Source organism: Crotalus tigris, unplaced genomic scaffold (assembly GCF_016545835.1).
Source record: "Crotalus tigris isolate CLP2741 ecotype Arizona unplaced genomic scaffold, ASM1654583v1 scf7180000019137.2069052, whole genome shotgun sequence".
Lineage (NCBI taxonomy): Eukaryota > Metazoa > Chordata > Lepidosauria > Squamata > Viperidae > Crotalus > Crotalus tigris.
In genome coordinates this window covers 1,378,049-1,405,568 of record NW_024097395.1, presented here as the reverse complement: position 1 = coordinate 1,405,568, position 27,520 = coordinate 1,378,049, and the positions used below count along the sequence as shown (strand labels likewise).

General features: G+C 43.0%; 1 protein-coding gene across 2 annotated transcripts; it reads left to right on the top strand.

Moving 5' to 3' along the window:
* The first annotated feature begins 8 nt into the window (after positions 1 to 8).
* TBC1D31 (TBC1 domain family member 31) lies at positions 9 to 27,520 on the top strand. Of its 2 annotated transcripts, none has more exons than XM_039359810.1 (22): positions 9 to 160; positions 958 to 1,104; positions 1,665 to 1,780; positions 2,328 to 2,506; positions 3,754 to 3,905; positions 4,673 to 4,832; positions 6,230 to 6,430; positions 8,799 to 8,972; positions 10,734 to 10,813; positions 10,908 to 11,054; positions 11,395 to 11,528; positions 12,534 to 12,667; positions 13,915 to 14,094; positions 15,340 to 15,572; positions 16,689 to 16,841; positions 18,997 to 19,132; positions 20,251 to 20,343; positions 22,565 to 22,705; positions 24,056 to 24,250; positions 24,391 to 24,541; positions 25,238 to 25,363; positions 27,252 to 27,520. In XM_039359810.1, the coding sequence occupies exons 1-22, from the start codon at positions 84 to 86 to the stop codon at positions 27,380 to 27,382; spliced, it is 3,240 nt and encodes a 1,079-aa protein (XP_039215744.1). In that variant the 5' UTR covers positions 9 to 83; the 3' UTR covers positions 27,383 to 27,520. The 2 variants fall into 2 exon arrangements, with proteins under 2 accessions (XP_039215744.1, XP_039215745.1); XM_039359811.1 differs by having other exon boundaries at positions 25 to 160; positions 958 to 1,108.

The window sequence follows — 27,520 nt, the reverse complement described above, 5'->3', positions numbered from 1 at the left end:
GGCAGGAGAAGCGGCCGTTGGAGTGGGTTCGGTCCGGCGGCGGCGGCGGCGGCGGCGGCGATTCTGTTTTCTTTCCCGCCGGGATGCAGAGTTCGGATCTGGGCAACAGGGAACAGGGCAAAATCTGGCACCGCAGGCCCTCCCCGGCAACACAGCAGGGGTAACTTTCCGTAGCCGCAGCATCATTGGTTGTATTTTTAGCAGCTATTCAGCAATGGAGCTTCCATCTTCAGTGATAGTCTACCTGTTTCCAGCAAAAACGACGTTTTTCATCACCTTCTGCTCGGGCGTTAAATTAGCCCATGGCCCTCTAAAAGAGCTGTACTCCCAACTTCCATCAGCCCCGAACAAGGGAAGAAAGAGCACTTTTGGGAGGGCGGATGGGGTATGTGGAGCGCACAGGTGATACTATGAAGGGGTCAATGTCCCTTTGCTTTTACGCTGATAAAAATAGAATTTTGGAAAGATGTAGAATGCATGGATAAGACATGGTGCAACTGCCTTAAATATACTTACTGTACTAAGTAGAGTTTCTCATCTATAATTGATAAGAAGAAACCACTCCAGATTAAAAAGTCCCTATTTCTTTGCAAAAAATGGCTGACCTCATATAAGGGAGAGGTACGTAGGTGTGTGCATTCTCTCCCAGGAGAATCAGTTATTACATCCATAAAAAAATAACAGCTGTCATTTGAAGTGGATTTATTTGATAAGGATATGACCCACTGAAACTCTGTCATAGGGGTAAGCATCTGTTTTTCGGTTAGGGATTGTGTCCCCATAACATGGATGGTGGGCTCATTTCATCCTAGTCAGGGAATTAAGCAGTGTGTAAGACAACTGCCAAAAAATATGCAAGGCCACCCATTCTCTCCCTCTAGATATTTTTCTCCCTGTTCTGACATAATCTGGTTAAATGATTCTCCATATATTAACTTCATTTTGCTTTCTTTCCAGAATCATTGTAAATATTATTCATACTACCACAGGATATCATTCCAAGACAATACGTTTTTTGAATGTGGCTTTCGACTGTTCAGGCGAGTTTCTACTCGCTGGAGATCATCAAGGGAATATTTATAGTTTTGATTTGGTGGGCAACAGGTTGGTATGTCATATCTCTCTTTCATCGTTCAGCTTATGCTTGCTTAAAATATATGAATTGCTTAGATAGCAGTACAAGTATGCTAGCGTCATGTGGGCTTTTCCCAAGATGCTCTCCATATACATAATGAATAAAATAATTATTAATACTGAAATAATTATTGCATTATTAATAAAATAATATTTTGTTGAGGATTGATTATGGCCTACATTTATTTTACTTCTCCCATTTCAAGGCCATCAGACTCTTTAACAACTTATAGATAAAAAGAGAGATCTATAGAAATACATCTGTAGAGATAGATATAAACACAAGAGACAGATACATACAGTACATATGCACACACATACAGAGAGACATATACATAAATACAAGATGATCTGCCATGTTTTAGAATAAATTGAGTCCTCTGGTTAAATGATTCTCTTTTAGCATTAGCATGGTTATCTGTTAGCCAGTGTGTAAGGAGTCTATGAAACATTCATAGATTGCTTGATCTGACAGCTGCTGTAACTGATGTCTTATGCTCTGCCGGAATAAATTTGTTTTGTCCCAATAGGTTTAACCTGGTTCAACGAACAGGACAAGCTTGCACTGCTCTGGCATTTACTCTTCGTAGGAAAACAGAATTCCTTGTGGCTTTGGCAGATTATTCCATCAAATGCTTCGATACAGGTAATTTAAAAATTTCCAATCCATAGCAGACAGCTTGTCAAAGGTGCTGGGACAACAGCTCCCATAATTCCTGATGGACTTCATAATTCCATAATGAACCAACTCCCAGAGTTCCTCAGCCAGAATTCTGGGAGTTGAAATCCACACATCTTATGCCAAGTTTGAAAAACACTGCTGTCATGTAATATAATGGTGTGCAGACTATTTCAAGTTTGAAACAGTTATTTTGACCGTATGGAACTCATTCATCTCAATCGGTACAAAACTTACTGGTAGAAATTATCTGCCTAAGTCTGTGCAAAACCACTTAGGCTTGTGAGGAACAGCTAGACTGAGATCCAAAGAAGGAATAGTTCTAGTTCCAACTGTTCTATTCCAGGCTTAGAATGCTGAACTTCTGCAATGGTCCAATCACCACTGGGCCATTTCTAGAGAGGTTGGCACAACTCCTCTGAAGTCATGTTTCTTTCAAATTGAAATCTTAAAAGTCTCCTGGTTCTTTCTGTGTTGTTTCTGACCTTTCCCCCCCTCTTTCTTACTTCCACAGCAACCAAAGAGCTTGTTAGCTGGATGAGAGGACACGACTCTTCAGTGTCTTCAATCTCAGTTCATGGCTCTGGCAGATATGCCATCACGTGTTCTACAGATACAGCCCAGCTTTGGGACCTGGACACGTTCCAGCGCAAAAGAAAGCTGAACGTCCGCCATTCTGTGGGGATCCAGAAGGTGAATTTTGAGATAGTCCTCCATTGCCAAATTAGTGCTCTGGTCTCCTGAACTCTGTGGCCATTTTCAATTTTTGTCAGGTCCCAATGAGGATCACAGTAAAACTGACTTTATGGAAGGAAAGCTTTCTCTTTGGTTTACATCAGTGTTTCCCAAACTTGACAATTTTAAGGCATGAGGACTTCAACTCCCAGAATTCCACAGCCAGCGTTGCTGGCTGTGGAATTCTGGGAGTTGAAGTCCACATGCCTTAAAATTGTCAAGTTTGGGAAACACTGGTTTACATCCACTTTAGTCTTTTGACCCCTGGATCCCACCATTAGGTATTCCTTAATTTGTATTTGTCTGGCAGCTGCTCTCCTGTTGTAAATTGTCTTAGTTCAGTTGTTGCTGATGAACTGATTTAACTGATTTGGGCCGAGAGTGGATTTCTGCTTCCTGTTTGGTCTCTGAATATTGGGGGCATTAGACCCCAGCAGAAGGTGAGGGGAAACCATTCTAGGAACCAACTACAATCATTTTGGGGGGGGGGTGTTCACCATTACAAAAAATTGCAATCCAGTCATGGACTTTTGGAATGGAGATAAAAATAGAGAAGAAAACATGATGTCTTCTCTATGAACTCAGCAAATCAGTGCCACCTGATTTGGTCTAGGAAGCTAAGATGGGAGTCTTTGTCACCCTCAACGTGTGATCCGTTGTGATCCTTATCAGAGAGCCTTGCCACATTTGCAAGGCATTCTCAAAGCCAATAAACACAGCCTAATCAAGGCTTTCAGAAGCCTCAATCAAAAAAGGAGAAAATATAAAACACATATGTTCCTTTAATGTCAAAATATATACAGGTGGTCCTCAACTTACGACCATTTGTTTCGTGATTGTTCAGAGTTGCAGGATGCTGAAAAAAGTGACTTACAAAGGGTCCTAGCACTGACGACCATCACAGCATCCCTGGTTAGCAAATGGCATGTATATACAATAGTTGCAGAATCCCATGATCGCCACAAGCGAAGCCAGTAGGGAAGCCAAATTCACTTAATGACTGCATGGTTTGTTTTAACGACTGTAGCAAAAATCATACAGTTCGGTGTGAGTCTTTTTAACAATCGCTTCACTTAGCAACGGAACTTCCAGTCCCAATTGTGATCATAGGCAGTTATGAGGGAACCTGTCTAATACTCGCTCTGAAGAGAAGCTGCTCGTTTTAAAACGTCTTTTCCATGTGCTTGTTGTCCCTGTGCTTTCAGGTATTCTTTCTTCCACTGAGTAACACCATTCTCAGCTGCTTCAAAGATAACTCGGTCTTTGCATGGGACTTTGATACTCTTCGCTGCAAGTATCAGCTACCATCGCCCATCGAAGGTTCTTCATTGCACTACAAGGTCTTTGCCGTGACCCGGTAGGCCTAGTCTTTAAGCCTGCAAATCTCCTACCTCATCCTCTTTGAATTTAGTTTTCGCTAAAGTCCAGATTGGACTTTACTAAATGCAGGGCTTAGTCCTGCAGAGGAACAATACAATGCAGTTAAAATACTGAAATTGTAACTGGCTGCCTGAGGAATTCTGGGAGTTGAAGTCCACAAGTCTTAAAGTTGCCAAGTTTGAAGACCCCTGATGTAGAGCATAGATCCTGACATTTTGGTATGCAAAGCTTATTCTCTCTGAGTGAGCTTCACCCATTTCCCAGTTGCCTCTATGTTAGAAGTTGGTTTAGAAGCTTTCTAGAGACTTTAGACTCCAGTTTTCCCAGATCTTAGTGACCCTCCAAGCAAGCGACAATCCAAAATGCCTGGCAAGAGCATTGGGTTGCCTCCTGGGAGTTAAACACATTTAACCTTGAAATAAATTTCCCCAAATTCAATGAGATGTAGTGTCCACAAACATAAGCCTGTTTGCAGAATATTAAATTAATCACCGTAAATGATTATTTCATTGTCACTGCGTTCCTTGGAGTGTCCCAACCAGAGATTGTTTAAATCCAGATAAGGAATCACTTGATTTTACACCATCTTGAAACCAGAGATCCTATATGTCAGGCTGATTCCTTATCCGGACTGAGCAGTCCTTTGCAAGTCATACTTGAGCGCTGTGAGAGTAAGCTGAGTTTGAGATGTAAACTGCCACGAAGATGAGTAGATTAATGCCCATTATCTTGTGCGGGTTTTAGAGATGGCCGCGTCCTGGCAGCGGGAGGCAAATCAAATCACCTCCACCTGTGGTGCTTGGAATCTAAGCAGCTGCTACGAATTATCCAGATGCCAACCCAAGTGCGAGCCATTCGCCAGCTTGAGTTTCTTTCTGACAGTTTTGATGGGGGCTCTAATCAGGTGAGTGACAGAAGCTGAAGCACAGGTAGAAGAGTATTGATCAGAATCAGATAGCCATCGAATGGGTATTCACAATTTATACCACCTTATTCCACCCTCCTTTCTTTTCCAATTGAATTTTTATTGATTTTCCAGTTTTACATTTAAATATTTGAAAAGCAACGTGGCAGCTGGGTTGGTTCATAATTCAATAACATACAAATTTCTTTGGTACAGATTACAAACTAGTACATTAAATATTTCCTCTCTTTTTCCCTTGGCATTTACCATACTGCCTCACATTTAAATTAATACAATTCTTATTATATCAATTCAATACAAATAACTTTTTTTACATTTATCAATAATTTTTAGTTTATACATATCTTAGTCATTTTAACATTCAATCTTTTTAGACCAGTGGTTTTCAACCTGTGGGTCGGGACCCCATTTGGGGTCAAACGATCATTTCACAGGGGTCGCCAAACAAGGCTGTCCGCCATTTTTTTCCCCTTTTCTTTGGCCACGCCCCTGGCACCCGGTGATGTATAAGTGGTTGGGGGTCACCACAACATGGGGAACTGTATTATGGGGTCGCGACATTAGAAAGGTTGAGAACCACTGTTTTAGACAATCAATGTCCTGGTAAATTTTTTCCCAATTTCTAACTTCCCACTAATATTTAAATTTAACGTTTAATATTTATAGTTTCCAAGTTTTAAATAACCCCAATTCCCTTTATCCCAATTCATCCCAAGATCTTACATCAGCTGGTTAATAATACAATATAATATTCTTATTTTCTAATAATTTCCAAATATCTAAATTTAATAACCAAAATTTCTCTTATTTCAACATTTAATATTTTCTGATCCCTTTCTGATCCAGGTTTAAGATTTAGCATATGGTATGAATCAGCCTGACTCTGTTTAAAGTTGTAGCCAAAAACCCTGAAAGATTTTTTTTTCCTTAGATGCATGTCCCACTACAGATAGTCCTCGACTCAACAACTGTTTATTTAGTGACCAAAGTTACAACAGCACTGAAAAAAGTGACTTAGGACCGGTTTTCATACTTAACAACCATTGCAGCATCCCCATGGTCACATGATCACCATTTGTAACCTTCCCAGCCAGATTCCAAGAAACAAAGTCAGTGGGAGAAGCCAGTTTCATTTAATGACTGTAGCGATTTGTTTAGCCATTGTGGCAAAAGTCATAAAATGGGGCAAAACTCCCTTAATAACCGCCTTGTTTAACAACAGAAGTTGTGGGCTCAGTTGTGGTCATAAGCTGAGGAGTGCCTGTCATTCTAAATATCTTGAATTGCAGTAAATCATGGTTGGTTGGTTTTTTAATAAATTACTAAAATGAATGCAAACGAATTGTCTTTCAAATCTCTTTTTTTTTCCCCTCTAGGTCCTTGGAGTGCTGAGCCAAGATAATATCATGAGATTGATCAACATCAGTACTTGCAAACTGCTGTTTGACCTTGGCAGTCACGAAGAGGGAATCAGCGTTGCTGCAGTGAGCCCTTCTGGAAGATACATTGCAGCCGTGATGGGGAACGGCAGCCTTAGCATATACAGCGTGCAGGCTCTGACCCAAGAGGTCAACAAGGTAGGCTGGGAGGAAACCTCCAAACTTCCCACTTCTCCTTTATGTGTTTGGTCTAGGCCAGGGGTGGGGAACCTTGGCTCTTTTATGACTTGTGGACTTCAACTCCCATGAAGTTCCATGGCTGGCTCAGGAATTCTGAGAGTTGAAGTCCACAAGTCATAAAAGAGCCAAGGTTCCCCACCCCTAGTCTAGGCACATATAAAGAGGCTGCTAAGGAGCGACATTCCAGTGAAAACTATCATTGCCTGTTATTCCTCGTTTCCCATGCCTGTTTCGGAATAGCAGAAAGGAAACCAACAGGAAAAGGTGCTTTTCCATCCAATAGTCATGGCCCTCAGTATGGCGTAATAAGGAGAGATGTACCCCAATGCATGCACCTTTAAACCCAGGCTAAAAAAATACACATCCTATATTTATACACTATGTTTGAATATATAAATTATACCACAACTGAATGTGAATGCCTCTTCAGTGCTGCCTGCTAGTAGAATGGCTGGTGTCAGGCTCAAAAGACCATATCCATACCTGAAGGTCCAATTAAACCGATTTATTACTTTAAAAAAACATCCTATGCACAGGAATCTTCTCAATTAATGGTTAGCAACTGCTTGGAGAGATAAGAATCAGCCAAATTCCAGAGGGGTTGGATTTAATTTGCTTGTTGCTATGTAAGGATTCTAGGCTGATCCCTTTTTTAACTGCCCCCAAGTTCTGCCACACCTCCTCCCTCTGCGTCTGGGCTTCCACTACTAGGTTAACCACAAACAGTCAAACTTCATTTTAGTCTAGTTCAGTGTTTCTCAACCTTGACAACTTTCAGGTGTGTGCACCTAACTCCCAGAATTTCCCAGCTAGCCTTGCTGGAAGTTGAAATCCACATAGCTGAAAATTGCCACAATTGTCAAACACTGGTCTATACAGATAGTCCTCAATATGAATCATAGTAGGCACCAGAATTTCTGTTGCTAAGCAAGGCACTTGTTAAATGAGTTGCACCCATTTTTATGAGCTTTATTTTGCCATGGTTATTAAACACATCACCACAGTTGTTAAGGGTCCAAGGGTCTATATAGTTGTTAAGGGTCTAGGACCCTTCATGTACGGCAGGAGAGAAAGCTGAACACTTTTCATATGCGTGGTCTCCGACATATTCTCGGCATCACCTGGAATGACAAAGTCCCAAATAGCGCAGTCCTGGAATGTGCTGGAATCTCTAGCATGTATGCACTATTGAAACAGCAATGTTTACGTTGGCTTGGGCATGTTATGAGAATGGCTGACAGTCAGATTCCGAAAGATCTCCTGTATGTGTGCAGGAGTGCAAGGAAAGCGGCCCAGAAGGGGACCTGAACTGCGATATAAGGATATCTGCAAGAGGGACCTAAAGGCCTTGGGAATGGACATTAACAGCTGGGAATCCTTGACCTCTGATCGTTCAGCCTGGAGGCTAAAGACGCAGCATGGCCTTCTCCAATTCGGTAGGCTGAAGCGAAGAGGCAGTCCCGGAACCAGCGAAATCTGGGGGCTGGACAGGAGACAGATTGTATCTGCCCTCAGTGTGGAAGGGACTGCCATTCTCAAATTGGCCTTTTTAGCCACACCAGATGCTGCCTTAGGACCTCTTTCCAGAGCATGATACCATAGTCTCTTGAGACTGAAGGATGCCAACCAGTTGTTAAGTGAATCACGCAGTTGTTAAGTGAATCTGACTTTCCCCATTGACTGCTGTCCCATGGCCCTGGGACACGGCAACCTTCACAAATACAGGCCAGTTGCCAATGGCCAAATTTTGATCCTACGAGGGAAAGCTTTGATGGTCATTAAGCGTCAGGACATTTTCCAGTGCTCTTTGTAACTTCAAACGGTTGCTAAGTAAATGGCAATAAATCGAGGATTATCTGTAGTTCAGGGAGGGGTCTCCAACTTGGCAACCTTAAGACATGTGGACTTCAACCCCCAGAATTCCCTAGCCACCATGGCTAGCTGAGGAATTCTAGGAGATGAAGCCCACAAGTCTTAAAATTGCCAAGTTTGGAGACCCCTGCTATAGTTGCATGCGCCAAGCTAGCTACAATTTACACATGGAAGAAACTCAGTTTCCCAGCTCTGCTTTCTCAAATTATTTTTTCTGCTCATTTTTTTAGTTTTTTAGTTTTCTTAACGGGGCAGAAATTAGATGGAATAACTGACTCCTAGAATGAAATGAGGTTTATGTTCTGCTTCTGCAACATAGGAAGTTTGCTTCATATTTAGATAGAATGTTTTGGTGGTTAAGAATGGGCTTTCCCATCCCCAGAGCCTCCTGTGAATCTTTTAGTCCCAACAAGGGAGGATTTTTAACAGATACCCCAAATCTTGGCTTTTTCAGCCTCCCCCACCTCTGTTTAAAGTGATCGAGGAATCTAAAAACAAGTTGGATGCCAGCAAACTTACCGTGAGAGTCACATCCAGAACCTCAGAGAGGCCGTGGAAAGCCAAAAAAGGCAAAATCCAGTCCAAGGTGTTGAAGCCTCCGCTTGACATGTCGTATGAGGACAAGGAGGTAAGAGCTGCCTCAGGACTGAACCCCAAACTCGGTGACTGAGGTAGGAAAGGCAAACCTAATGGTTCCCACTTAAGAGCCTCTTTTACATAATTGTAGAAATGCTTTTCCCTCTTTCCTCCCCCCCTCCTTGCCCTCCCCCCTCCCCCACTACAGCTAACTGGGAATAGAATTAAGAGAGAGATTCCGCTCGGGGACTAGTTCATAGGTGTGAGCGGAGGGGGTCCTCAAGGTCATCTAGTCCAACCCCGGTTCAGTGCAGGCATCCAAGACCCCATGCCATGAAGTTGTTTGTTAAAAGCTTTTTCAGAACCAATGATCATCAAAGCATCGGTCATGGTGTTTTCTTTCAGGGGACATTGTTCCGCCAGTCCGCAATTTTCCACTGTAACTTAGCAAAATTGCTGCAGGTGCCCCTGACTGCATTCAGGTGAACTGGAGTCAGAGTCGGGGGATTGCATTGGTCCGTCTCTGTGGAACCCAAACTCTGAATTCCACCCTTCCATCAGATGGCTGTTTAGCCTCTGAAAAATTCCAGCGCCATAGTCCTGAGTGTCTGAATATGGAAGTTAAGCTAGAACACAAAATCTATGATCCTTTATTGGAGAGGTTGAGCAGCTATCTTTAAGCCAAGGAACACAGTGGGGGGAGTGGGGGAAGAAGACTACAGCAGAAAGGAACAGAACAACGGCTGAAGGGCCCCAGGAAAAAAATGATTTATTTTTACATTTAAATGTGGTTCACATTAAATTGAAAATACAAACTGTTGATATGACTTGTCAGAGCATGTACAGTCTTATTGCGCTGAGATAACCCAGGAGTAAACACAGTTAACAGTGGTCTATATTAAATGGTGGTTTATCTTACACTATCTACAATATCATACACCAGGAACAATATACACACATGTTCTAACACAGCAGAATCCAACACACAGCAGTTACAGGAGGAAAGGGGAAGAGAGAGCACACATCTGCGGAGGCTTCCCTTTTATACAAAGCTCTTAAAGAGACACAGACCCTGCTGAGTCATTCCCATCATTACATCTTACATCCTACATTACATCAGCTGGTTAGCTTTTAAACCATTACCTTGACATGAGTGCTCCCCACTTTTCTTCTCCACACCATTCAGTGTGATGGCACTTCTGTCCAAGGCTTGGAGGGAATTGGTTGTGATTTAGGACATGCCTGCCATAGTAGAGTCCTTTTAGGAAACGGAAGTATTCCAATATAATGAATGTATAATATAATGAGACTAAACTTGCAGAATAGCCATTACAAAGTTAGATTAAAAATCAGAATAAGGTTTGTGCGTGTATGTTTACGTTCTTTTTTTAAAAAAACGTGGCAAACAGAATGGTGCTCTCTGAGCTTGATCGTTTTCTTGCAGACATTTCATTACCAAACTAGGTAACACCGTCAGTGCTAGCTGGTGGAACTGTGCCTACATGCAAATTTTTCCCATTTGTGTGCTTTCTGAAGCATTGGACGCCCTTATGTGGTACCGACAGAAGAAAATATTTGTAGCTCATGGTTGAACTGGAGTCCTTGGTGCTCTCTGAGCTTAGTGGTTTTCTTGCAGACGTTTCATTACCAAACTAGGTAACATCATCAGTGCCAGCCACAGAGAATGCTGATTTGACATAAAGGAAAAGCAGAGATACTTTCCTCAAATTGCCACATTTAGAATGGAGGGAAGATTCTTGGGGTGAATTGCAGCCCACACAGGGAAGAAATAACCCTCTCACTCCTGTTGCAGAATGAGTTGCCGGAGGGGCTGAACAAGAAGCGACTCCAAGCTTTGCTGAAAGGGTTTGGAGAGTATCCAGCAAAATACAGGTCTGTGACATCCTGCACGCCGAGCCCGGTGTCTTGCATTCTAAACAGGTAGCCAACATTGTCCCTGCCCTGCTCATTTGCTTTACGATTGCAGGATGTTTATCTGGCGCTCCTTGCTTCGCCTGCCAGAAAATCACTTGGCCTTTAACAGCCTGTTGGATAAAGGGACCCATTCTGCCGTCGCACACCTTCAGAATGAATACCCGATTAAAAGCAGGAAGCTCTTGAGAATCTTACAAAGGTAAGGGTCAGACTGTTTTATGCCAGAGATGTAAGGTGCATTTGCTATACAGATAGAACGTCAGATGTCACCTCACGCTTGCCCTTCGCCAACCATTCAGTATTATCTGCCATGAATTTTAAGGGGGATGGATGGGAGGGAAACAAAACTTTACTGTATCTCTCCGAGATGGGTTTCAAAGACAAACCAATATGGCTGGCTGGGGAATTCTGGAAATTGACGTCCCACACCTCTTAAAGTTGCCCAGGTTGGGAAACAACTGTTTTAGAGGGATCTGGTTTTTTTATTGTGCAAGATTCTTGCCTACCTTTTCCACAAAGCTCCTTTTCTTTGTCCTCAGGACCCTTTCTGGCCTGGCTCACTGGTCCACCATCTTTGGCGAGATGCCTTACATCCCTTTGCTGGTTTTCCCCTTTGTCAAACTCTTCCAGAACAATCAGCTTATCTGCTTCGAGGTGGTGGCTACCGTGATAAGTAAGGAAGGATTTTTGATGGAAAGGTCACCAAGCAGTTCAATGTCTGGCAGAGGTTAAATGTTGCCGACGGGACATTGGAGCTCATTTCTGCATAGAGAGTTGTGTGTGTTCATCACAGCTAGGTGAATGGAATCTATATAATAATAATAATAACGTTGGAAGGGACCTTGGAGGTCATCTAGTCCAACCCCCTCTCAGGCAGGAAACCCTATACCATTTCGGATAAATGGAAGTTGAGTACTGCTATTCCTCGACTTACGATCACAGTTCGGTCCCAAATTTCTGTTGCTAAGCGTGACAGTTGTTGAATTTTGCCCCATCTTACACTCTTCCTTGACACGGTTGTTAAGTGAATCACTGCAGTCGTTCAGTTAGTAACATAGTTGCTAAGTGAATCTGGCCTCCACATTGACTTTGCTTGTCAGAAGGTCTGAAAAGTGATCACATGACCTCAGGACATTGCAACGGTCCTAAATACAAGGTCCGAATTTTGATCACATGACCACGAGGATGCTGCAAAGGTCCTAAGTTGGAAAAAACGGCCCTTAGTCATTAGTCAGTTTTCGGTCTCATTTGTAACTTTGAACGGCCAGTAAATGAATGGTTGTAAGTCGCAGGGTACCTGTATTTCAGACAAAACTGTGGCCAGCTGAAAATCTGGAGCAACTTGGTTTCCGTTCAGAGCCTCTGAGCATCTTGGGAAGGTGGAGGAATCCAACTTGCCAGTTGCGGCTTCAGCCTCCTTTTTTTTTGCCAAGGAAAAACAATGCAAGTGGTAGAGAAATCCAGAGGACCTCTTCAGGTCCCTTATATTTCCTCAGTTTTGTGCCTTCCAGATATGTTGGACTATAGTTCTCATGTTCCTCAGGTGGCTGAGGAAAAAAGGGCCACTCAGAGGTCCTGCATTTGCCATTGTGAAAGAAATTTTTGCCTTACCTTCTGGTAACCCTTCGTTGAGATACAGCCAATAACTGCTGAGATTCTTTTACGTTTTCTTTTTCAGTCAATTGGTGTCAGCACTGGTTTGAATTTTTCCCAAATCCTCCTATCAACGTCCTCAGTATGGTGGAAAATATTCTTGCACATCATGACAAAGAGCTTCTTCACCATTTGATGAAGTACAATATAACTTCTCAGGTAAAAAAGAAAAGAAAAGAAAGAAAAAAGAAACTGCTTTTTACATTGAGATGAGCCATAAACCGTGGTTTGCAAGCAACTGAGATTTTTGTTTTTGTGAAGGGTGTGTGGAATCAAACAAACCACGTTGTTTCTTAAGAAAAATGTGGGAAGACAGCAATGTTTTTCAACCTGGGGAACTTTAAGAACTGTGGACTTCAGCATGGCTGTCTGGGGAATTCTGGGAATTGTAGTCCACACCTCTTAAAGTTGTTGAGGTTGAGGCCAGATGTATCATGCCAAAACCATGCCCACCCCATTGCTGGCAATGGGGAAAAAAAGTTGTGATACATCGCCACATGTCATGTGACATTGTGAGTTTGACACCCCTGCATTAAGGTGTAAAAAACTGAAAATTATCACCATCTCTTTAATGTGAGAATGCAAATTCAAGGTGGGCATCCCATATGCTCAAGTAAACATTTATCTTGCAGTCACCACACCACCCCAAGAGACTTGGGCCCTCAAATTTTCAACTTGTACTTTGTATGCTTGCGGTATGTCGGGCAACACGATCATCCAAAGCGGTACCTTACATTTTTGTGTAAATTAAATTATGTCTATTTGAGGTTTATGGTACATTTTTCCTGCATTTCTTGCCTCTAGTCTGGCAGTTGTAGTAGGAAACAATCATGCAGACGGGTTTCAGAAATCATAGAAGGCTCAGATGCCTAGCCCCAATTTATAACCAAAGATTACAGTCTTCAATAGCAATAGCATTAAGGCTTCTATACTGCCGCATAGTTCTTTACAGTACTCTCTGGGCGATTTACAATGTCGAAGAATTATTTGCATCTTGCCCCCCAACAATCTGGGTCCTTATTTTACCAACCTCCGAAGGATGGAAGGCTAAGTCAATCTTGAGCCGGTCAGGATCGAACTCCAGGCTGCGGGCAGAGTTTGCTTGCAATGCTGCACTTCAATCACGTACCACCAGGGCTTCAATCCATCTGTTAAGTTGCAATTCTGAACATAACGGAACTTCCTTTTAAAACTGGTATCCTCTAAAACGCCCAGATTATAATCCCTGTCACTCCAAGCCAAGTTGTTCCTAGAGAAGGTATATGAACCTGGGACAATTGGAATCTGAATTTTCCAAGATGTAATGAGCTTTTTTTTTTTCCTGGACATTTTGTGCTTGAGTTGATCTTCTGTTCTGATGCGCAAGATACAGCGACTGTAACTGTTCTCTCTGCCTGTAACTGCAGAGCTATGCCTGGCCCCTTCTGGAAACCATGTTCTCCGAAGTCCTGACAAGGGAAGAATGGCTTAAAATGTTTGATAATATCTTCTCCAACCACCCCTCCTACTTGCTGATGGTGGTGGCTGCCTACCTTATCTGCTCCAGGGCTCCATTGCTGCATTGCAGTCAGAAGGAGGACTTTGAGGTAAGTCCCTTGCTGTATGTATACATTTATTGACTTATTTATTCGTATTCCACCTTTATTATTGTTTACAAATAACTCAAGGCAGTGAATATATCCAACTTTTTTTGCCCTTTTCCCCACAGCAACAGCAACCCTGTGAGGTAGGTTGAGCTGAGAGAGAGGGACTGGCCCAAAGTCTCCCAGCTGGCTTTCATGGCTAAGACAGGACTTGAACTCAGGGTCTCCCACTTTTTAACCTGGTGCGTTAAAAATTTGACCAAGCATTATGTGCTGGACCAGATTGTAGCCAACTAGAACTGTGTTAGAGTATTAGCATTTACAGGGTTAATGTTGTATCATTGAGAGAACTGTATGTAAGAAGATATAGCATTTAAAGGGTTAAATGCTGTTTCCTTAAGAGATGGCTTATGGGTAATATAGTTTCAGTTGTTAGTTAATCTTATAGCTTATCTAGTTAAGTGGGAGGAGTTTAAAAGTTATTGCAGGATTTCCTGGCTTTGTGCAATTGTATCATCTCTCTGCATGGATTCCTGGCCGCAAGGCTAGGAAGCTCCATGCCAGCATGTAACTTTATGTAGGATGGAGGAATCCATTATCCTTTTACCTATGGGAATGAACAATATGCAAATGACCAGACATATCTTCTGCAGAGTAAGTCTTTGCTTAGAATTCCTGGTCAATAAATATTGTTTTAAAATCGTTCCCATTGAGTTTATAGTAAAGTCCAGTCTCAACTTTTTGCTTCTACATATTCAATATACTAGCTCAGGGGTAGGCAATCTTGGCTCTTTTATGACTCATGGACCAACTCCCAGAATTCCTGAGCCAGCATGGCTCAGCATGGAAACCTCTCCCTTTCCCCTCAGCATGGCTGGCTCAGGAATTCTGGGAGTTGAAGTCCACGAGTTATAAAAGAGCCAAGGTTGCCTACCCCTGTACTAGCTATTTCTGTAACAACAGACTTATCTATTCAGCACCAATGCCAAATTTTCTCTCTCCCTCCCTCCCTCTCCCTCTCTCTCTCCCCAACTCACCTCATAGGGTTTTTGTTGTGGGGAAAATAGGAATAGGAAGGTGTATTAGATATGTTCACCGCCTTGAGTTATTTGTACAAATACTAAAGTAAGGATACAAATAAAACCTCCAAATGTAGCATGATATGATATGGACAATCATACAAATAAATAAATTGAAGAAACTTAGCAGCCTGAGTATGGTTTTCTTTGTGCCTCCGCTGGGCTGCAGTACTTCTTCCACCATCGGAACCACCTGGACGTCAGCGTGGTGATCCGAGAGGCCTACCATCTCATGGAGTGCACCCCAGACGACATCCATCCCGTCCGTATGCTGGAGGACTTTGCACCCCTGACCAAAGGGCAATACCCCATCTTTAATAAGTACCCCAAGTTCATTGTGGATTACCAGTCCCAGGAGCGAGAACGGATCAGGCAGGAGGAAATTGAGTACCTGAGAGAGAGGTAGGTATTCTTGGATCCGATGGAAAGATGAATATGAACATAATTTAGATGGAGGAACATCATAGTAACACTGTTAAAGGCTCACTCAGACCCATGGGCTCAGCTATTCAATGCCAATAGAGGATTACACCTCATGTATTTACCTTTTTCTCCACATTTTTGATCTGATTTACACAGAGTAATCTTCACTGAATCAGACCAGATGGGGAGCATCAGGGGAGAAAATGTCCGAGCACATCTTCACATTCCCCAATCATTATTAATGCAATTCAATGCCCTGAAAGTACTAGTGTTTGAAGAAAGCATACTATTGTACTACAATATCCACCCATTATTCTAGCAAGCACAGCACCTTTGCTGACCAAGATGATTGAATTACAGTCCAAGGCAACTGGGAGGTTGGAAAAGCCTGTTCTGGACTTTTATAGAATATAAGCTAGATCAGCTGGCTCGGGAATTCTGGGAGTTGAAGTCCACGAGTCATAAAAGAGCCAAGGTTGCCTACCCCTGAGCTAGATTGTCCCAAAAGTGCTTTTTCAAAAAGCAACTAGACCAGGTCAGAGCTGAAGACGTTTCATGGATGAGAAGGGAAATGTCTTCAAGGAAAAAACAAAGTCCAATTTCCTTCTGGAAAAGCACTTTTGGGGCAACCATGACTTGGATGGTTAAAACTCTCCATAAACAATAAGCTATATTGGTTTACTCTTGTGAGTTCAGTCTGAAGGTCTTAAGGCAGTCCAATTTGAGGTTGTAACCTGATACCTGTATGAACCCAGCATAAATTGAGCCTCTGTTTGAGAGATGAACTGTCTGACTTCTTCACTGCCTGATCTTTGGGAGATAGAGAATAAAGTGTTTGGGAGGAAAAAGTGATTGTCGGGAAGAAAAATGAGTACCACCACCCTTGCATGCTGTGAATTGCTTTGGTCAATGTTCTCCAGTGTGGAGAAAGTTGACTTTGACTCTATAGCCAGAATAGGTGTCCTGCTGATCAGATGAAACACGAGTCATGTGGCTGAAAGCAAGATTAACCTCCTTTCCCTGCCTGTCTGGAGAGGACAACAGGATTCTTTGACCCCTGCAGTAGAGCATCGCTGATTAAATGCTTCCTCGCAGGCAGCTGCTGCATGAAATAGAAGCTAAAGCAATCGAGCACCGAGTGGAGGATGAAACATGGTATCGAAAGCAGGAGTTGCTTCAAGAAGCTGAGGAGCAAAGGAGGAAGATTCTACTCACCGAAGAGGAAAAACTAGTGGAACAGAGACGGCGGTAGGTTCGATGTTACATCTTTGCTCCTAGTTGGTAGTTGTCAGGAAACTGAATGCTGAGCTTCAAAAGAACGTCTGCTTCAGATACTTTTCGTCTAACAATAATGGATCATTCTGGGGGGTACCTACATCCCTGGTTCTGAGTCATGACAGCCGGTTGCCCCCTACCTCGTGGTCACAAGACCGCAGGGTCAGGCATTCAGCAACCAACCCGCTCCTATCTGGAAAACCCAGGTAGAAAGCAAATGGCGGCTGCAAGATCACGCTTCAAGGTCCAGGCTGTGTGCCTGCGAGTGATCATAAGCCAAACACAGGGCTGCACTTACTAACATATATAGACCATTGTATCTAAGTCTCTCTCGATACAGGAAACAAACCAAAGCACCCTAATTCAGAGGTCCCCAACCTTTTGGGCGTCAAGGACCAGATTCCATGGAGGGAGGTTTTTCCGTGGACCAGAGGGTGCGTGGTTTTGTGTGCTGCCTGCATCCTACGGATGGGGCTTTGCTTGTTTGTGCAAATTGGTTGCTGGCAATTGGTTGCGCGGCCCGGTACTGGTTCATGGACCAGGGGTTGGGGACCCCTGCCCTAATTGTTGTCTACTCAGTTATTCAGTTGATATCCATTCCTCTTACAAAATGGAGTTTGCCTGCTTAGATCACTCCTTTGTAGAGATCTCTGTGTCTCTAGATGAAAACCATTTATGCCTGAGAAAAAGATAAGCGAGAAAAGGATACGACAGGTTTATGAAAATATGCACCCCCACGAGAAAATGAATGGGAAAATATTTTAGTTTCTTTTGTAATAACTGGAACCCAGGGCTGCCTAGTGAAGCTGCATCATGAGTAGACAAATACTACTTTTTCCAGAGAGCTGGATCTTCACATTATGTGTCCAGAGTGCGATAATTTGAGCTTGGTCATTTGTGCCTAAAGTGAAAACTCTGGGTTGTTTTGCTCAATTATCCATCAGTTTGTTTTCTTGGCTTTCCATAGTATTCTCAAGAGTCTTTTCCAACACCAAATTTCACAAGCATCAATACATTTCCTGTGCTGCTGCTTCAAAGTCCAGCTCTCACTTCCATAGACTGTCACAGAGAATACCACGGTTTGCCCAGTTCTGACCTTTGTATATACAGACATATTTGAATATCTTTTCCAAGACTTTCATGGCTGTTCTCCCACATGCTAGTCTGTGTCATATTTCTTGGCTGTTTGTTCCTTTATTGATGATGCTGGATGCTAAAAGGCAGAAGCCCTACACCTCTTCCATACCTTCATGGTCAATTCTAAGGTTGATTGTTGTTGTCATTAGTTTGATCGTCTTTATGTCTGTGCTCCTTGAGTTTATTACCAGAGCTGCCAGATCCTGTGCATTTTTAGCTATCAGAGTAACGTCATTGCCATAGCCCAGGTTCATGATGTTTCTTCCTCCAGTTTTAAAACCAAGACAGAATGCATCTCACATCTAGTTAACTCAAGCACAACCATTTATTTTATTTTGTATTTGATTTTATTGATATGGTTGCTCATCTTCTCAGTGTGACTTTGGGCAGCAAACAAGTTTAAAAACAGAGGTGCTAATAACAGTGCAAAACAAAATCACACATAATCAAAGCAAAAGAATGGCTACTAAGGACCCTCTCTCCAACAGTAACAAGTCACATGGGCTGCACTAACTCTGGGCCAAAGGCCAGCAGAATCAGATCCAATCTGATTCCATGAAATAGGCATTTCCAAAGGATAGGCACCATGGCCAAAAATGTCCCCTGACATTCTTTAATCAGTGGAACCCAAAGCATGCCCTGCCTGCTGGAATTCATGGGTGAGTAAAGACAACTGGAGACACACAGTCCCTCAAATCTCTTGGCCCCAATCCCATGAAGGCCCTTGTACAACTAACACCTTGAGTTGCATCTAGAAGCCTAACGGGAGGGCAAAAGTTTAAATCAAGAGAGAGATCTATTGTCTTCTTTCTTCTAGCTAATATTCTCAGATGTCTGACTGGCCACCAACAGAATGCAGCATCACGAGAATCTTTTCCCTATTCCAACAGAGCGAATTTAGGATGAGCTGTCCAAACTTTCACCTGGCCTGTTTGCATCCACCCATGTGCTCCTGCCCTTCTCAAGCCGGTTTTTCTTTTTGACCCTGAAGGTTGGCTGCCGTCAAGAGAGAACTGAAAGTGAAGGAGCTGCAGTTGGTGGAAGGCGCACGGAGGCGCTTTCTAAAATACCAGCAAGATCAGCGAGAAATGGAGCTTAAAAGGCTCGACGATGAAATTGCAAGAAAGGTAACCTGTCCCACTTCACCTGTAGGCAAGAGAACAACATCTGCAGTTCTGGCATTTTTGTTTGACCGGCTTCCGCAGTTCCTCCCGGGGAACAAGTCTAGGCCACAATTCGTTGTTCCTGGTCTCTTCCAGGCTTATTAGACCACAGCTCCAATGACCTCCAAGGTCCCTTCCAACGTTGTTGTTGTTGTTGTTATTAGCCATGCTGATGGGGAGTTGGAATCCAACAGATCTCAAGAATGTTAACCAAAGGGTTTAGGATTTTTTCTATAGGCCCTCCAGGAAACTGGAGACTGGTGTAGATTAAGGATATATTAAGGTTGTCCTACTTAACACCATCCATAGAGAAATTATGACACTTGTTATTGAAATGAGTGATGGCCAATTTGCCTGGGATTAAAAGAGGGGCAAATTAAACTCCTACAGTTGACAGGTTAGTAGCCATGATTGCTAGATACAGTCTCCAGGATCAGAGGCGGTGGAGAATAAGAGCAAGAGGATGTGTCTGGGCGAATCACTACAGAATAAGTGAATCACTACAGTTCTTAAATTAGTAACACGGTTGTTAAGTGAATCTGGTTTTCCCATTGACTTTGCTTGTCGGAAGGTCACTAAAGGGGATCATATGACTCCGGGACACTGCAACCGTCATATATATGAGTCAGTTGAATATAAATCACACAATCATGGGGATGCTGCAACAGTCCTAAGTGTGAAAAATGGTCAGAGGTCACTTTTTTCAGTGCCGTTGCAACTTTGAACGGTCACCAAATGAACTGTTGTAAGTTGAGGACTACATGTATTTCCTGGTTTAGAAATAGGAAAAACATGTGGTAAAATACTTTTCCCAAGCAGTTAGAATGCAACTCCTGCAGTTTTTTTTTAACCCAAAGCAAAGAATTAAACCAGGGGTCTTCAAACCTGGCCACTTTAAGACTTGTGGACTTCAACTCCCAGAATTCCTCAGCCAGCCCTGAGGGCTGGCTGAGGAATTCTGGGAGTTGAAATCCACAAGTCTTAAAGTGGCCAGGTGTAAAGACCCCTGAATTAAACAAAGAGATGGTAGCAAAGGGTAAGCAATTTTACTGGTTTGGTGTAACCACCTGCGTTCGCTGTAGGCCTCCATGAGAGAAGAAGAAACAGCAGCTACCATTCGAGATGTCGAGGTGAGGCAGATGGAGCTGGAAACTCAGCGGCGACTTTTTGAACAGGTACGTGACCAGAACGTGGGGTGTACCAGAGGCCAAATAACCAGACATCTAGGCCTGTTCTGCGAGTGCCAAAGAAATCCTTCTAGCTTATACACTTGGCTTGCACTGGCTTCTGGTAAAAATTAGATTTGGAATCTCGCAAATCAGTATGGAGGGTTGCTGCCAGGGTTAAATTTGCCCAAGTTGCAAAGTGATAGAAGTCTTGAATGTGTGATTGCTGTTCCAAGGTAGAGATCAGCAACATCTTCAGATGCTATTGTTCACTATGGCCCACGCATCAGATAAGTAATTTTTTTAAAAAGTATTTGAAGTCAAGTTTGATCTAGTAGTAGTAACTGTGAGAGGGATCTCGGAGTCCTAGTGGACAATCACTTAAATATGAGCCACAGTGTGCTGCAGCTGCCCAAAAAGGCAACACAGTGCTAGGCTGCATTAACAGAGGGATAGAATCAAGATCACGTGAAGTGTTAATACCACTTTACAATGCCTTGGTAAGGCCACACTTGGAATACTGCATCCAGTTTTGGTCACCACAATGTAAAAAAGATGTTGAGACTCTAGAAAGAGTACAGAGAAGGGCAACAAAGATGATTAGGGGACTGGAGGCTAAAACATATAAGGAACGGTTGCTGGATCTCAGTATGTCTAGTTTAATGAAGAGAAGGATGAGGGGGGACATGATAGCAGTATTCCAATATCTCAGGGGCTGCCATAAAGAAGAGGGAGTCAAGCTATTCTCCAAAGCGCCTGAAGGCAGGAGAAGAAGCAACGGATGGAAACTAATCAAGGAGAGAAATAACCTAGAACTAAAGAGAAACTTCCTGACAGAACAATTAACCAGTGGAACAACCTGCCTCCAGAAGCGATGAATGCTCCAACACTGGAAGTTTTTAAGAAGAGACTGAACAGCCATTTGTACGAAATGGTATATGGCAGTGGTGGTGAACCTATGGCACGGATGCCAGGGGCGGCACTCAGAGCCCTCTTTGTGGGCACGCGTGCTGTCGCCCCAGTCCTAGGCCCTTCAGCTGGGTTTTATAAAACCTTTTCGCTTTAGGCCTCCGCTGCCGTGTACAAAAAAAAAAAGGTTCAATCAATCAGTCAATTTCAACTTCTCGCGGGAAAAAAAAAGATCTTGCAAAGTTGGAATTGACATTGAACTTTTTAGTCTCACCCAGTCTGCCGTTACCACTGCAGCCACACCCACCCAATGGCCATGCCCACCCAATGGGCCACACCCACCCAATGGGCCAAGCCCACCCAGCACCCGACGATGCATAAGTGGGTTTTGGGTTGCAGTTTGGGCACTCGGTCTCTAAAAGGCTCGCCATCACTGGTATAGGGTTTCCTGCCTGAGCAGGGGGTTGGACTAGAGGACCTCCAAGGTCCCTTCTAACATCATCATCATCATTATTATTATTATTATTATTATTATTATTATTATTATTGAAAGCCAGCTGGGTGGACTCTCTATCTTTCATACAGAGTTGGCGTTCTAGGGAAAATAGAAGGGGGAAGGTATGTTGAATACATTTGCCATATTGAGTTACTTGTAAAAATAATGAAGGTGGGATACAAATAAAGAAACACAAAATAACAATGCTTTTCTCTTCCAAGAACAACATCTCATGAAAGAACACAAAAATCTGTAGGAGTTAATCATCTTGCGCATTTTCAACTATTGAGATGTATGCCTGTACCTGGAAAATTAATATATGGGCATATACAAATGCATTGTATATTGTTAATACCCTTGTTAATTTTTTAAACATAGGAATTTGCAGATGCCCTCTAGTCGTTTTTGAGAGACTCCGTCGCTCTGAGCTTGCCATAATTCATTAAATGATTCCCAGCTTCATGGAGGGGGGGGAATTAAATGCATTGTTTCTATTCTTGATTATTTTGACTTTAGGGTCTATTTAATAAGAATAAGACCAAATGAAAGAAAGGAAGAGACCGATAACCTCTCCAAAGATGGTGTTTGTATCAGAGGTTTGATTCAAGAAAAGTGGGCTGGGAAAAGAGAAGATGGGGCAGTTACCCAAAATAATCATCACTATTCTGATATATTCATACAATTTATATCCAATCATTAAAAGCCAGTTGAAGGAAGCATACTGACTTAGCCTGACCACAATGCAGGTATCCCCTTGTGAGAAATCTTTTTAGCTTTGATCTGGAGTTTGTCATCCCACTAACTTGTCTTTTCTTTTTCAATCAGAAACTTGTCAAAGAGCAGGAAGCCATGACACAAGAAGTCAAAGGGGAGATGGACACCAGCCGGAGGAAAGCTGATCTCGAAGAGCGTTTATTTCAGAGGTTGATTGAAGCAGAACAAGGAGGAAACCAGAAAGCTCATGAAGTGAGGGCCTCATGCAAGACTATTGAATGTGCTCCAGATAATTGGGGCTTCTGTTCCTATATTCACTCTCCATTGGCCATGCCAGGCAGGATGAATAGGAATCAAGGGGTCTTGCTGTCTTTCTCTACTTGGGGGGGGGAGCTTATAAAAACGTTGCTTTGTTTGAATTGGTGCAAAAGATTCTAGGATGGGTAGGCAACCTTGGCTCTTTGATGACTCGTGGACTTCAACTCCCAGAATTCCTGAGTCAGCATAGCTGGTTAGGAATTCTGGGTATTGAAGTCCACAAGTTATCAAAGAGCCAAGGTCGCTTACCCTTGTTCTAGGACATTTGGAAGTTTCCAGGATGCATTCTTCACATTATTGGCATAGGATTATCTTGTACAGGTACTCCTCAATTTATGACTGTAATTAAGCCCAGAATTACAGTTCTAAGTGGTGGTCATTAAGCAGGTGCCATGTAACTGTCCCCAATTTTACGATCTGTTTTGCAGCAGTTATTAAGCAAATGCCACATTGTTAAGCGAATGCAACAGTCATTAAACAAACCTCATTTTTTTCAGTAGATGTTTTGGGTATTTTTGCCATAAACCAGAAGTAAATGCTGGAAACCGGCAAAAACTGGCAAAAAATCATGGTGACATGACCGTGGGATGCTGCAGCTTTGCTTCCATAAAAGTGAGCTTTGCGCTGGGTCCAGCTGTCAGACCTCCAGAACCAGATCATAAGTAGCTCTGGGGAGATCCATTGAAACTTTGAACAGTTGCTAAGTAACCAGTCATTAAGCGAAGACTGCTTGTAGCTCTGTGTGCTACTTTGGATTTAAAAGCAAAAAAGTGCTTCAGAATATGGAGGGAGCATTCACACCAACTCTGTTTGCAGTTCCTTCAAGCAGGTACATCTTAGCTCAGGGCTCTTCAAACTTGGCCTTTTTATGACTTGTGGACTTCAACTCCCAGAATTCCTCAGCCAGCTGGCTGAGGAATTTTCAGAGTTGAAATCCACAAGTCATAAAAGGGCCAAGTTTGAAGACCCCGGTCTTAGCTGATCAAATTCCTACATATCCAAAGTAGTTACTCTCTCTCCTTGAAGATTCTTTCTCCTATCTAGAGAAAATGATTGTTGTCTGTCTCAGTCTCACAAATATCTAGTAAATATCGTATCCCACTTTTTTTTAAGACCAATCCAGGCTGTGGAAATAATTTGTAGATAAACTAATCCTTCTTGATCACCTGAGGCAGATTTTTAGTCACAGACAACCATACAAGTTCATAAGCTTGAAGTCCTGCTGGAAGGAAGATGTGCAGCTTCAGAGTCTGGTGCTCTCTGACACAATTTGTGCCATCTTAGGTGCTTGAAGAAACTTTGGCCAAAGCCCATCAAGAAAACATTGACGTGAATTGGCAAGTGGAGCTCCTCCACAAGCAAATCCGTGACGACATGGACCGGGACCAGCAATACCAAGAGGTGGCCAAACTCCTTCACAAGACCAGAATGGCAGAAGTTAAGCTGCTTGAGGCAATGAAAGAAGAATTGGCCAAGAAGGTGAGTGGATAAAAGTCTGCTAAAGATTGGCCTCTGCTGTTCTCCAATGGACACACAGCTTCCGTTGTGGAGATAATCTTTCTCTCCTCCTGCTTTCTCCTTTTCTAATGGAAATGTCCTGCTTTTCTATCGCATTTTAGTTGGAGGACACCATAGAAAAAAGAGAGCAGCTGATGGAACAGCAAGACATCGCTGCTGCTTCGGATGCCAACAGGAAGCGGTTTCTGAACCAAGAAATGAATGACGCCATAGACCTGGCAGTGAAACTTCAGGATGAAGATGGCTATTTTGGTGAGTGGGAGGAGCTGTTTGTACACAGCAGAGCAGACCGATAAAAATTTCTATTATTTTGTTCATGTGAGATGTATTACGGTGACTGGGACTTCTGGGAGTTGAGGTCCACCTATCTTAAACTTAACCAGGGTTGAGAAACACTGCCCTGAAGACTTAGAGCAGGGGTCGCCCAATCTGTGGGCCTCAGCCCACTCCCGGGCTGTGGGCTGTTTGCAACCGGGCCCCGTAAGTGGCAGGCCGGCACTCGCACGCTCGCAGACCCACTCGCATGAGCAGTGGGCATCGGTACACATGCCCCTCACACAAAACCATTCCCTCTTCTCTCCCCCTCCCTGCACCAGGCCGCTAACCTGGAAAGATTGGGGAACACTGCTTGAGAGAGAGAGCCATCCACCTCTTCACTTTTACTGTCGGTCACATTGTAACCAGTCTGATTTTTTAAAACTACAACTTGCCAAACATTACAGCTACTTGAGATAGTATTAGAATCTTTTAAAAAAAATTAATACATTTATTATGGCTGCCTGCTCCCAGATGATTTTAGGAGAGTTTATGTCCCATACTCTGAATTAATTTGTTGTTGTTTTTTTTAAAAAAAGTAAGTGTTTTATAAGCCAGCCCAAAGAATACCCTATACCTAAAACCCAAGAGTACCTTATCTGGCTGATAATGTAACGTGTCCACTTTCTACAGAGCGACTGCGAGATCTGAGAACCTCCAAGACCCAACAAGGTTCAGAAGGCCAACAGGAACCCTGGCAGATGCAAGTTGGCAATGCTTGTTTAAACGAATCCTCAGGCGGAAACTCTTCCATCCACTGTAAGTGGCAAAACATGGGTTTTGAAGGAGAAAATATTAGGTGTGATAATCTGCTCTTGTATCTGTTGTTGTTGGTAGCCATAATACCTGCAATCAAATAGTTTGTTGAAAGTGGAAAGATGTAAACCAAATTAGGAATCAACTCCTCGAGAAGGTTAAAACTATTTTTATTAAGACGAGCTGTAATAACATATCTGATTGGGGTTGTACTTCCTCCCCTTCTTATACTCATGTGAATTAGGGAAGTGTCTGTCTGAGCCTCTTTCACATAATTTCTGCTTGTTTTGAACTTAAATTCTCCATCAAGGTCACTTTCCTTCTTCTATACCAGTGGTTCTCAACCTGTGGGTCGGGACCCCATTTGGGGTCGAACGACCATTTCACGGGGGTCACCAAACAAGGCTGTCCGCCATTTTTCCCCCCTTTTCTTTGGCCATGCCCCTGGCACCCGGTGATGTATAAGTGGTTGGGGGTCACCATAACATGGGGAACTGTATTATGGGGTCGCGGCATTAGAAAGGTTGAAAACCACTGTTCTATACAAACGACAAGATTGAAATCAGGGTGCATTCAGTTTCCCCACCCTGGTGCTGTTCAGGTGCATTGGGATTGCAAGTTCTACAGCTCCTCAGATCCAGATATGATCCAAGCTTCTTGAATCAGCAATAGAAGGACAGTGATTTATTTTTAAAAAATCTCTCCTGAATAATTGTATATTTCTTCTCCGGAGTCCATTTGGATGGTTAAGTTCTGTTTGCTTTTATTTATTTCATTATGCAAATTTATATGGCTGCCTAACTCACACACAGGTTAACTCCAGGCGGCTTACAACATTAAAAATCCATAAAAATAAAAATCCATAAAACGTTCCCCCCCTTCTCCCCATAGCAACAGCCACATAAATAAACCGATTGATCACATCATCTCCATTTGTGGTCCCCATGCCCACTGACAAAATGGTCTTTGCAGCCTTTTGGAAAAGCAACAAAGTGGGGAGCCAATCTTACTTAGGGGAATGATGTTCCATAGAGAAGGAGTCACCACTGAAAAGACCCTTTTTCGTGATCCTACCAGATGTACATCCACAATAGACGCAACCCTCAACATACCCTGAATTGCCTAAACCATGAGATGGGCAGAAAATAAATTTGATTGATGATAGATAGATGATAAATAGATAGATAGGTAGGTAGGTAGATAGATAGATAGATAGATAGATAGATAGATAGATAGATAGATAGATAGATAGATAGATAGATAGATAGATAGATACCCTTCCTTATAAAATAGGGCAATAGTGGCGAACCTATGGCACGTGTGCCAGAGGCGGCACTCAGAGCCCTCTCTATGGGCACACGTGCCATTGCCCCAACACTGCCTCCCCCCGCAGCCCCCTCCTCACCAGCAGCCCCTCTGGAGGAGAGTCACCCCCAGGTGCAGCTCATGCAGAGCAGCACAATCAAGGACATGGCAGCCGGGTAGCAGGACAAGACTCCACCCTCACACCCCGTCGCGTGCAGATGACGGGGACGGAGTGGGGAACAGAATGGGGGGGGCAGGGGGGGGCGGGGGCAGGACAGTTTTTGGGCACTCGGTGTCTAAAAGGTTCGCCATCACTGGAATAGGGATTGCTTATAGAATCTCTAGGAATATTTGTCCTTTCAAAATAAAACAGCTGGATGCTTCTTGGGTCTTACAAGATATAGTCACTGAGCTTGTGATGCTGATGTTGTAACCCAGGGGTAGTCAACCTTGGCTCTTTTATGACTCGTGGACTCCAACTCCCAGGAATTCTGGGAGTTGAAGTCCACGAGTCATAAAAGAGCCAAGGTTGAATACCCCTGTTGTAACCTATCATTTTTAAGAACTCCTTCTTTCACCTTTCAAGTCTCTTTAGACCGGGGACGGCAGGAGCTGGAATCGAAAGAACGGGAAATAATGGCTGAAGTTAGACAACTCAGAAAGAAGCTCATGTCTCACGCTCGGGGGAAGCCAGGATTACCACCAGATGCCCAGTGAGAGCTGAAGAGTCCTGATCCAACTGTCCATGGTCTTGTTCAATGAGATTCCGGGAAGACAAGATTGATTTTGTATCATGTTTTCAAAATACTTTTTAGAATTATTTTTGTATATAAAAATAAAACATTTGAACAAACA

Excerpts from the sequence above, each read along its gene's own strand:
- TBC1D31 (XM_039359810.1), top strand. The coding sequence starts at position 84 with ATGCAGAGTTCGGATCTGGGCAACAGGGAACAGGGCAAAATCTGGCAC. Across the intron at positions 2,507-3,753 it reads ATTCTGTGGGGATCCAGAAG|GTATTCTTTCTTCCACTGAG; the intron begins GTGAATTTTGAG and ends CTGTGCTTTCAG. Across the intron at positions 19,133-20,250 it reads ACGATGAAATTGCAAGAAAG|GCCTCCATGAGAGAAGAAGA; the intron begins GTAACCTGTCCC and ends CGTTCGCTGTAG.